The 12,506-nt window shown below is 44.0% G+C and overlaps 1 protein-coding gene across 1 annotated transcript in view; it reads right to left on the minus strand.

The window, feature by feature from the left end:
- The window catches only part of efnb3b (ephrin-B3b), a 129,924-nt gene that overhangs the window by 11,316 nt on the left and 106,102 nt on the right, over positions 1-12,506 (minus strand). The window contains exon 3 of the mRNA XM_029666706.2: positions 4,508-4,600. Coding sequence (XP_029522566.1) covers positions 4,508-4,600 — 93 coding nt within the window. The remainder of the gene's footprint in view (positions 1-4,507; positions 4,601-12,506) is intronic.

Genomic DNA, 12,506 nt, shown 5'->3' on the forward strand with positions numbered 1-12,506 from the left:
AACAACACACAGAAAAGAGAGCTTCCACAACAACACACAGAGAAGAGAGCTTTCACAACAACACACAGAGAGGAACAACACCACACAGAGAGCTTCCACACAACACACAGAGAAGAGAGCTTCCACAACAACACACAGAGAAGAGGATTCCACAACAACACACAGAAAGAGGATTCCACAACAACACAACACAACAACACAGAAGAGAGAGGATTCACAACAACAACACACAGAGAAGAGAGAGTTCCACAACAACACACAGAGAAGAGAGCTTCACAACAACAACACACAGAGAAGAGAGCTTTCACAACAACACACAGAGAGAGAGCTTCACAACAACAACACACAGAGAAGAAGAGCTTGCACACAACAACACACAGAGAAGAGAGCTTTCCACAACAACACACAGAAGAAGAGCTTCCACAACAACACACAGAGAAGAGAGCTTCCACAACAACACACAGAGAAAGCTTTCACAACAACACACAGAGAAAGAGCTTCCACAACAACACACAGAGAAAGAGCTTTCACAACAACAACAGAGAGAGAGCCACACAGAGAAGAGAGCTTCCACAACAACACACAGAGAAGAGAGAAGAGGATTTCACAACAACACACAGAGAAGAGGATTCCACAACAACACACAGAGAAGAGAGCTTCCACAACAACACACAGAGAGAAGAGAGCTTTCACAACAACACACAGAGAAGAGAGCTTCCACAACAACACACAGAGAAGAGAGCTTCCACAACAACACACATAGAGAAGAGAGCTTCCACAACAACACACAGAGAAGAGAGCTTCCACAACAACACACAGAGAGAAGAGAGCTTCCACAACAACACACAGAGAAGAGAGATTCCACAACAACACACAGAAAAGAGAGCTTCCACAACAACACACAGAGAAGAGAGCTTCCACAACAACACACAGAGAAGAGGATTCCACAACAACACACAGAGAGAAGAGCTTCCACAACAACACACAGAGAAGAGGATTTCACAACACCACACAGAGAAGAGGATTCCACAACAACACACAGAGAAGAGAGCTTCCACAACAACACACAGAGAAGAGGATTCCACAACAACACACAGAGAGAAGAGCTTTCACAACAACACACAGAGAAGAGGATTCCACAACAACACACAGAGAAGAGGATTCCACAACAACACAGAGAAGAGAGCTTCCACAACAACACACAGAGAAGAGGATTCCACAACAACACACAGAGAGAAGAGCTTCCACAACAACACACACAGAGAAGAGGATTCCACAACAACACACAGAGAGAAGAGCTTCCACAACAACACACACAGAGAAGAGGATTTCACAACAACACACAGAGAAGAGGATTCCACAACAACACAGCGAAGAGAGCTTTCACAACAACACACAGAGAAGAGAGCTTCCACAACAACACACAGAGAAGAGAGCTTTCACAACAACACACAGCGAAGAGAGCTTGCACATCAACACACAGAAAGAAGAGAGCTTGCACAATAACACAGATAACAGGGCTTTTACAACAACACACAGAAAGAATGGCTTTCACTACAACACACAGAGATGAGAGCGTTCACAACAACACACAGAAAGAAGAACTTTCACAACAACATACAGAGAGAAGAGCTTTCACAATAACACACAGAGAGAAGAGCTTTCACAACAACACACATAGAGACGAGAGCTTTCACAACAACACACACAGAGAAGAGGATTCCACAACAACACACAGAGAAGAGAGCTTCCACAACAACACACAGAGAAGAGAGCTTCCACAACAACACACAGAGAAGAGTGCTTTCACAACAACACACAGAGAAGAGAGCTTCCACAACAACACACAGAGAAGAGAGCTTCCACAACAACACACAGAGAGAAGAGCTTCCACAACAACACACAGAGAAGAGAGCTTCCACAACAACACACAGAGAAGAGAGCTTCCACAACAACACACAGAGAAGAGGATTCCACAACAACACACAGAGAAGAGGATTTCACAACAACACAGAGAAGAGGATTCCACAACAACACAGAGAAGAGAGCTTCCACAACAACACACAGAGAAGAGAGCTTCCACAACAACACACAGAGAAGAGAGCTTCCACAACAACACACAGAGAAGAGGATTCCACAACAACACACAGAGAGAAGAGCTTCCACAACAACACACAGAGAAGAGAGCTTCCACAACAACACACAGAGAAGAGAGCTTCCACAACAACACACAGAGAAGAGGATTCCACAACAACACACAGAGAAGAGAGCTTCCACAACAACACACAGAGAAGAGAGCTTCCACAACAACACACAGAGAAGAGAGCTTCCACAACAACACACAGAGAAGAGGATTCCACAACAACACACAGAGAAGAGAGCTTCCACAACAACACACAGAGAAGAGGATTCCACAACAACACACAGAGAAGAGGATTTCACAACAACACAGAGAAGAGGATTCCACAACAACACACAGAGAAGAGAGCTTCCACAACAACACACAGAGAGAAGAGCTTCCACAACAACACACAGAGAAGAGGATTCCAAAACAACACACAGAGAAGAGAGCTTCCACAACAACACACAGCGAAGAGAGCTTTCACAACAACACACAGAGAAGAGAGCTTTCACAACAACACACAGAGAAGAGTGCTTTCACAACAACACACAGAGAAGAGAGCTTCCACAACAACACACAGAGAAGAGAGCTTTCACAACAACACACAGCGAAGAGAGCTTTCACAACAACACACAGAGAAGAGAGCTTCCACAACAACACACAGAGAGAAGCGCTTTCACAACAACACACAGAGAGAAGCGCTATCTCAACAACACACAGAGAGAAGAGCTTTCACAACAACACACAGAGAGAAGAGCTTTCACAACAACACACAGAGAGAAGAGCTTTCACAACAACACAGAGAGAGAAGAGCTTTCACAACAACACAGAGAGAGAAGAGCTTCCACAACAACACACAGAGAGAAGTGCTATCTCAACAACACACAGAGCTGATAACACTGTTGGGGAGGGAGAGAGGATTATATTATGAGGAGCATGGAATGGGGAGTATGTGTGAGTGTGTGTGCACTTGTTATCAGTATGTGTACCTATGAGACGTGTACCTATGATGAAAATTACAGGCCTCTCTCATCTTTTTAAGTGGGAGAACTTGCACAATTGGTGGCTGACTAAATACTTGCCCCACTGTATTTGTGTGTTGCAGTCAAAATATGTGTATGTAAGAGAAAACGTGTGACTTCCATCTAAAACATTGATCCCCCCAGCAGCAGAGTCATTTGCAGGATCAGTGGTGTTTAACACCAGTGACCGTTTACTCTACTGTATACATACAAAGTCATTAGCAGAGTCATTGGTGTTTAACACCAGTGACCGTTTACTCTACTGTATACATACAAAGTCATTAGCAGAGTCATTGGTGTTTAACACCAGTGACCGTTTACTCTACTGTATACATACAAAGTCATTAGCAGAGTCATTGGTGTTTAACACCAGTGACCGTTTACTCTACTGTATACATACAAAGTCATTAGCAGAGTCATTGGTGTTTACCACCATAGAGACTGTTTACTCTACTGTATACATACAAAGTCATTAGCAGAGTCATTGGTGTTTAACACCAGTGACCGTTTACTCTACTGTATACATACAAAGTCATTAGCAGAGTCATTGGTGTTTAACACCAGTGACCGTTTACTCTACTGTATACATACAAAGTCATTAGCAGAGTCATTGGTGTTTAACACCAGTGACCGTTTACTCTACTGTATACATACAAAGTCATTAGCAGAGTCATTGGTGTTTAACACCAGTGACCGTTTACTCTACTGTATACATACAAAGTCATTAGCAGAGTCATTGGTGTTTAACACCAGTGACCGTTTACTCTACTGTATACATACAAAGTCATTAGCAGAGTCATTGGTGTTTAACACCAGTGACCGTTTACTCTACTGTATACATACAAAGTCATTAGCAGAGTCATTGGTGTTTAACACCATAGAGACTGTTTACTCTACTGTATACATACAAAGTCATTAGCAGAGTCATTGGTGTTTAACACCAGTGACCGTTTACTCTACTGTATACATACAAAGTCATTAGCAGAGTCATTGGTGTTTACCACCATAGAGACTGTTTACTCTACTGTATACATACAAAGTCATTATCAGGGTCAGTGGTGTTTAAGCCCAGAATGAGCAGCCTACTCCTTACTGTATGTCTGGGCATAGACAGCCAGTAGCAGAGAGTCGTGGTGTTTAGTGTGTTAGTGAGTGAAGTCAACAGGGCTCATTAGAGCCATGTCATCCTGGCTGCTCCTCTCCTCCAGCTCGTTGCCTCTAATCAACACTAATACACTTAGAGTACACTGTCAGTGTGTGTGTGTGTGTGTGTGTGTGTGTGTGTGTGTGTGTGTGAGAGAGAGAGAGAGAGAGAGAGAAAATGATGAATGAGTGTTTATTTCAGGTGTGTCTCAGTACTCACTCTGTCCCACTTTGAGGATCACCTTCATGCCCTGCGTGGCACACACTCCTCCCCTCATACTCTCCAGGCCCTGGCGCGTCCCATCTGACGTGGCTGGAGGGGGAACAACAGAACAACTTATCAGGCCGACTGTCTAACACACACACACACACACGAAACTCACCCTCACGGGTAAAACACACAAACTCACACACTCTCCCTTTCACAATGCCTCCCATTCACACAGCCCGCCCATTCTACCCAGCCAGTGGATGAGTGACATTTGCAGGCGTGGTGATTAAACTCGCACACAGAAGCTGTGAAATGTCACAGTCCTACAAGATGTGAGAATTTTAATGAGTCCTAATGTCTCATTTAGTGCCTAGTGACTGAGCTCTGTGGACTCAATGACTAACACATGAATTAACTCCAATAAACTGCCCTTGATATAGAAGTCCACTTTTGACTGGACAAACACGCTGGAGAAGAGAGAGAGAGATAAAGTATTATTATTATTGAGGAGACAATGATTATCTCATTGAGAATTCAGGATTCATTATATAATTATAAAAGAGAGAAAGAGAAATTCGCTTCTGTGTAATTAAACAGTATCATGTTACGATTTTAGCAGATGCTTTTATCCAAAGGGACGTGTAGTTTAACCTGTTGCTCCTACCCTCTACTTTTTTGAACATTTTGTTAAAAATCGCGCAACATTTCAGCGCCCTGCTACTCATGCCAGGAATATAGTACGTTCATATGGTTAGAATGTGTGGATAGGAAACCCTCGGACGTTTTTAAAACTGGTTAAATCACGACTGTGGCTATTACATAACGTGCGTTACATCGGAAAGCACAGGAAAACCTGATCACAGAAAATGGAAATAAATATCCTTGCGCCACTTCAAGCAATTGTTAACAGTGAGCCGAATTAGATAAGACCGAGCATTCAACTCCCACGGCATCCCCATGTTGTCTAGAGTCTTGTGAATTGAATCCTCTTTGATTCTTGGTTGAACCGAAAGAGGGGCACGACTTACCTCCGGTCTCCGCCCAGATCATTCCGGAAGAGCTCTCTCCTGAAATTTTTTCCAAGACGACAGCTAATGATATTTACATCGCCTACGGATGATTTTTATCGCTTATTAACGTTTACTAATACCTAAAGTAGCATTACAAACGTATTTCAAGTGTTTTGTGAAAGTTTATCGTCTACTTTTTGAATTTTAAAAATGACGTTACGTTGTGAAATCGCTGTTTTTTTTTCGTTTATCACACAGTCTACATATAACGATATCTTGGCTTTATATGGCCCGATTTAATTGAAATAAAGACCCAATAGTGTTTATGGGACATCTAGGAGTGCCAACAAAGAAGATGGTGAAAGGTAATGACTGTTTTCTATTTTATTGTGCGGTTTGTGTAACGCCGAAATGCTAATTATTTTGTTTACGTCCCCTGCTGTGCTTTTCTGTTGTAGTGTATTGGTGCATGCTATCAGATAATAGCTTCTCATGCTGTCGCCGAAAAGCATTTTAAAAATCTGACTTGTTGCCTGGATTCACAACGAGTGTAGCTTTAATTTGATACCCTGCATGTGTATTTTAATGAACTTTTGAGTTTTAACTAATACTATTAGCATTTAGCGTAGCACATTTGCATTTCCAGAGCTCTAGTTGGGACGCAAGCGTCCCAACTAGAGGCAAGAGGTTAACACATTCAGTATATTGGGTCCATGAGGGATTCGAACCCATATACCCAGGTGTTGCAAGCACCATGCTCTTATCCATGCCATCTTAGCTATCAGAGTTGGGGCATGCACAATATAATCGGTGAGAGTATCGGAATCGACCGATATTAGCTCAAAAATGGCAACATGGGCATCGGCCCGATGTCTAGTTTAACGCCGACGTGAAAAACCAATGTCAAAGCGGACGTGCATACCTATATAACGTAGGTAGATGACGTGCATACCTATATAACGTAGGTAGATGACGTGCATACCTATATAACGTAGGTAGATGACGTACATACCTATATAACGTAGGTAGATGACGTGCATACCTATATAACGTAGGTAGATGACGTACATACCTATATAACGTAGGTAGATGACGTGCATACCTATATAACGTAGGTAGATGACGTGCATACCTATATAACGTAGGTAGATGACGTGCATACCTATACAACGTAGGTAGATGACGTGCATACCTATATAACGTAGGTAGATGACGTGCATACCTATACAACGTAGGTAGATGACGTGCATACCTATATAACGTAGGTAGATGACGTACATACCTATATAACGTAGGTAGATGACGTGCATACCTATACAACGTAGGTAGATGACGTGCATACCTATACAACGTAGGTAGATGACGTACATACCTATACAACGTAGGTAGATGAGGTACATACCTATATAACGTAGGTAGATGACGTGCATACCTATATAACGTAGGTAGATGACGTACATACCTATACAACGTAGGTAGATGACGTGCATACCTATATAACGTAGGTAGATGACGTACATACCTATATAACGTAGGTAGATGACGTACATACCTATACAACGTAGGTAGATGACGTGCATACCTATATAACGTAGGTAGATGACGTGCATACCTATACAACGTAGGTAGATGACGTACATACCTATATAACGTAGGTAGATGACGTACATACCTATACAACGTAGGTAGATGACGTACATACCTATATAACGTAGGTAGATGACGTGCATACCTATATAACGTAGGTAGATGACGTGCATACCTATATAACGTAGGTAGATGACGTGCATACCTATACAACGTAGGTAGATGACGTGCATACCTATATAACGTAGGTAGATGACGTACATACCTATATAATGTAGGTAGATGACGTGCATACCTATATAACGTAGGTAGATGACGTGCATACCTATACAACGTAGGTAGATGACGTACATACCTATATAACGTAGGTAGATGACGTACATACCTATACAACGTAGGTAGATGACGTACATACCTATATAACGTAGGTAGATGACGTGCATACCTATACAACGTAGGTAGATGACGTACATACCTATACAACGTAGGTAGATGACGTGCATACCTATACAACGTAGGTAGATGACGTGCATACCTATACAACGTAGGTAGATGACGTGCATACCTATATAACGTAGGTAGATGACGTGCATACCTATACAACGTAGGTAGATGACGTACATACCTATACAACGTAGGTAGATGACGTGCATACCTATACAACGTAGGTAGATGACGTGCATACCTATACAACGTAGGTAGATGACGTGCATACCTATACAACGTAGGTAGATGACGTACATACCTATACAACGTAGGTAGATGACGTGCATACCTATACAACGTAGGTAGATGACGTGCATACCTATATAACGTAGGTAGATGACGTGCATACCTATATAACGTAGGTAGATGACGTGCATACCTATATAATGTAGGTAGATGACGTGCATACCTATATAACGTAGGTAGATGACGTGCATACCTATATAACGTAGGTAGATGACGTGCATACCTATACAACGTAGGTAGATGACGTGCATACCTATATAACGTAGGTAGATGACGTGCATACCTATATAACGTAGGTAGATGACGTGCATACCTATATAATGTAGGTAGATGACGTGCATACCTATATAACGTAGGTAGATGACGTGCATACCTATATAACGTAGGTAGATGACGTGCATACCTATATAACGTAGGTAGATGACGTGCATACCTATATAACGTAGGTAGATGACATGCATACCTATATAACGTAGGTAGATGACATGCATACCTATATAACGTAGGTAGATGATGTACATACCTATACAACGTAGGTAGATGACGTGCATACCTATACAACGTAGGTAGATGACGTGCATACCTATATAACGTAGGTAGATGACGTGCATACCTATATAACGTAGGTAGATGACGTGCATACCTATATAACGTAGGTAGATGACGTACATACCTATACAACGTAGGTAGATGACGTACATACCTATACAACGTAGGCACACGACGTAAGGACGCCACGAAAAATACAGCGCTACACAGAACATCAGAAAAATACTAAGCGCTACACTTCCAACAACTAAACAAGTTCCACTCAAGCAGTCATTTGAGAGAGTAAGAACATTTCGGCGAGACAACTCAAAAAGGTCGAAATCCATTCACGCCACGATAACGGATCTCATTGCCCTTGACAATCAACCGTTCTCTGTCGTGGATGATGTTGGCTTTCGCAGACTGGTCGAGCACCGGTACACACCACCAAGTAGGTGCTATTTTTCAGATGTTGCCCTACCGGAGTTACACAGTATTGTTGTTGAAACATCCCTGAGCTCCTTGCTACGGGCATCACTGCTATTAGCTTCACGACTACCAGCGATGTCAGCCCCATGAGCATGCCGAGTCTGACAGCACAGTGGGTCGATTTCCTACTGAGGAAAGCAGCATTGCGTGCTGAAGAATGTGCTGCATCTCATACCACTGCTGCCATTTCAATGGCATATGAGAACATGTTTGAAAGACAATCCTAGCGCCATTCGAACAACTGACTGGAGAAATGAGCTCATCAACTGCATCTGCAGCAGACGTGATACCCTCTGTCGTGGCATTGAAACTACTGCTCAACAAAACTGCAGACAGACAGTGGGATTAAAACTTGAAAAAGTACTCTACTAGAGGCTGTGAGCAAGCGATTAGGTGGCATTCTCTCTGAGGCTCTTTACTGTGTTGCCACCATGCTAGATACAAGGACCGCTACTTCGATGCAGACAAGAAACAGGGTTTACGGTGAAATGTTACATACACAGCTGGACAAGATGGAAACGGACACAGTGACAGTGTCCACCGAGGAAGAGAGGCCACGGACAGACTGAGCTGAAACTTCACTGCTTGACATGTAATGATGAAATCCTGGTTGAGACTGAAACGACTGAACAAATTAACAACGAAACAGCACAGCAAGCAAGCGAAAGAAATAGGTTTTGATGATGTTTTACTATGTAAATGCCAACAAAATTAGTTTTTGCTCAGTGTGGTGTGTGATTTGTGTGTAACCTTTATTGAACTAGTAGGCAAGGCAGTTAAGAACAAATTCTTATTGACAATGACGGCCTACCCCGGCCAAACTTGGACGACGCTGGGCCAATTGTGCGCTTCCCTATGGGACTCCCAAATACGGCTGGATGTAATACAGCCTGGACTGTAATGGGGACTGTAATGACGCCTCTTGCACTGAGATGCAGTGCCTTAGACTGCTGCGTCCATGTGTGTGTGTGTGAACTATTTAACTGTACTAGAATGCTTAAAAGGCTATTTCTACTACTCCCCATGTAGTCTATAGGCTGAGGCTCGTTGACTGAGAGGAGAGAGGGATGTGCTTCCACACCTGCATTGCTTGCTGTTTGGGGTTTTAGGCTGGGTTTCTGTACAGCACTTTGTGACAGCGGCAGGGTAGCCTAGTGGTTAGAGCGTTGGACTAGTAACCAGAAGGTTGCAAGTTCAATCCCTGAGCTGACAAGGTACAAATCTGTCGTTCTGCCCCTGAACAGGCAGTTAACCTAGGCCGTCATTGAAAATAAGAATTTCTTCTTAACTGACTTGCCTAGTAAAATAAATAAAAATAGGGCTTTATAAATACATTTGACTGAAATTTGATTGATGAGAACGGATGAGTGCAATTTCTGAGAAACACAGAAAACGCTCTCTCTACCTCTCTCCTCCCTCTCTTTCAGTTCACTCCTCAAGACCTTTGCTTTCCCTCAAAAATTACATCCGGCCTCTTATTTTTCTCTCCCTTTGACTTGAGGCTACAGATTAAGGTGTTGGTGAGGAGAGAGGGAGCGGGGGAGAAAGAGAGAGAGGTGTGAAAGAAGAGAGCCTTAGTCATCTCACCTCTCCATCTTCCTGCCAGCCTGTTAGTGTTGGAAAGTGTGAAAGGAGGCGAGAGGAGAGAGAGATCTGCAGAGGACAAGGACATTAATATGGAGGAATGGATAGAAAAACCAAGAGGAGAAAGGAAAGATGCTTGAGAGGAAGAAGAGAGAAGATGACGGGAGGCAAAAAGGACAGTGCTGGAGGTTTTAAAAAAAGGACTGAAAGGCTGGCAAAGGACAGAGTGAAAGAGAGGAGGAGAGAATAAGAAGAACAGGGAGGCGAGAGAACACGAGGAGGAGGGAGGATAGAGACTGATCGTTTATGACAAGCTGTTGTTGACATGACTGAGACAGTAGACTATGAGAAGTGATGGAAAGAACGAGAGAGGGAGAGAGAGAGAACGAGAGAGGGAGAGGGGGGGAGAGAACGAGAGAGGGGGAGAGAGAGAGGGGGAGAGAGGGAGAGAGATAGAGAGAGAACGAGAGAGAGGGGGGGAGAGAACGAGAGAGGGAGAGGGGGGGAGAGAGAGGGGGAGAGAGGGGGAGAGAGGGAGAGAGAGAGAGAACGAGAGAGAGGGAGAGAGAGAGGGAGAGAGAACGAGAGAGAGAGGGAGAGAGGGGGAGAGAACGAGAGAGGAGAGAGAGAGAGAGAGGGGGAGAGAGGGAGAGAGAGAGAGAACGAGAGAGAGGAGAGAGAGAGAGGGAGAGAGAACGAGAGAGAGAGGGAGAGAGGGGGGGGAGAGAACGAGAGAGGGAGAGAGAGAGAGAGAGACTACTTTAAGCTGTTGCCACTTATGAAAAAAAAGGTGGTAACGGAGAGAAAAGAGAAAAGAAATAATGCAAGTAGTTGTTAGTCTTAACCACATAACTTTGGAACAGAGAGAAAGAGCAAGAAGAAAATAAGGAATGTGACGATGGGGTTGTGGGGGGGAGAGTAGAGGAGTGGATAGAGAGTAACTTGGGATGAGCGGAGAGGAAAGACCGAAAACAGCAACAGGGGAGGGAGAGAGAGGGAAGGAAGGAGGGAGGGATGCGTAATTGAGACGATGATCAGCAGTGATAGGGGGGTGTAGAACAGTCGAGGACGACGGGGGAGCGTCGCCTCACCACCCTCTTCCTCCCACCAAACAAAGAAGGGAGCGAAAGACTGAAAAACGTAATTCATGAAATAACACAGCAGTCATCCTCAATCAGCCCACACAGTCTGCACCAGAGTAGGGCTTCAGACAAGTGTGTAGTGTGAGTGGGTGTCTGTGTGTGTGCAGTCTGTCTCCCTGTGTGTGTGTGTATACAGTCCTTCTCCAACTAGACCAGACCAGCTACTGAAGTCAGTCTCCAGAGTGAACACTGGCCTGGGTTGACCAGATACAGGCTGCATCTCAAACGTGACCCTATTCCCGACGTAGCGAATACACCGTCTGCATGTGGAGCTGTCACCCACTCGGGGACTTGAAGGAGAAGCACGTTGTCAGATGGCAGATAGATTCAAGTAAAAGGGGATGAGAGAGACGAGGTGCGGAGCGAAAGAGCAGATTAAACGACACACACACACAAAAAAGAAAACAAACCAACAAACCGAGGGAACAAAGACGAGGGATCGGAGCGAGAGCGAGCGTGTTGCCTGTATAGAAGTGTGTGTGTCTCTCGTCTCTCCCACGCTCGCCGCTGGTGTGTGTGATACCGTATCTGTGACGCACTCTTGTTGTCTAAAGTTATGAACATGATATCTCACACACACACACAAAATAATGGAAATGTGAGTGGGTGTTTGGCCCCTGGGATACACATTACTAACATCCGTTAACGCTGGAGCGATGGGGAGTGTGTGTGAATGTGTGTCGTGTTGTCTCCCGTCTGTACAAATAAACATGAAACGTTTGGCATCCCAAACACCGGAGTTCTGCTCTTAGCTCCAGTTGGTTGGTCTCTAGACCACATTTCCAGAACACGATGGAACAAAGCCTGTCGCACACGCGCTGATGATGACAAAAGCTGTGTGTGTGTGTGTGTGTGCGCACCATGTGTATTCTGACACGTCGTCCTGAGAATAACTCAATCCACAAAACGACTTCACTATTAGTGAGTACTGGACCT

This window comes from Oncorhynchus nerka, linkage group LG8 (genome assembly GCF_034236695.1).
Source record: "Oncorhynchus nerka isolate Pitt River linkage group LG8, Oner_Uvic_2.0, whole genome shotgun sequence".
NCBI lineage: Eukaryota > Metazoa > Chordata > Actinopteri > Salmoniformes > Salmonidae > Oncorhynchus > Oncorhynchus nerka.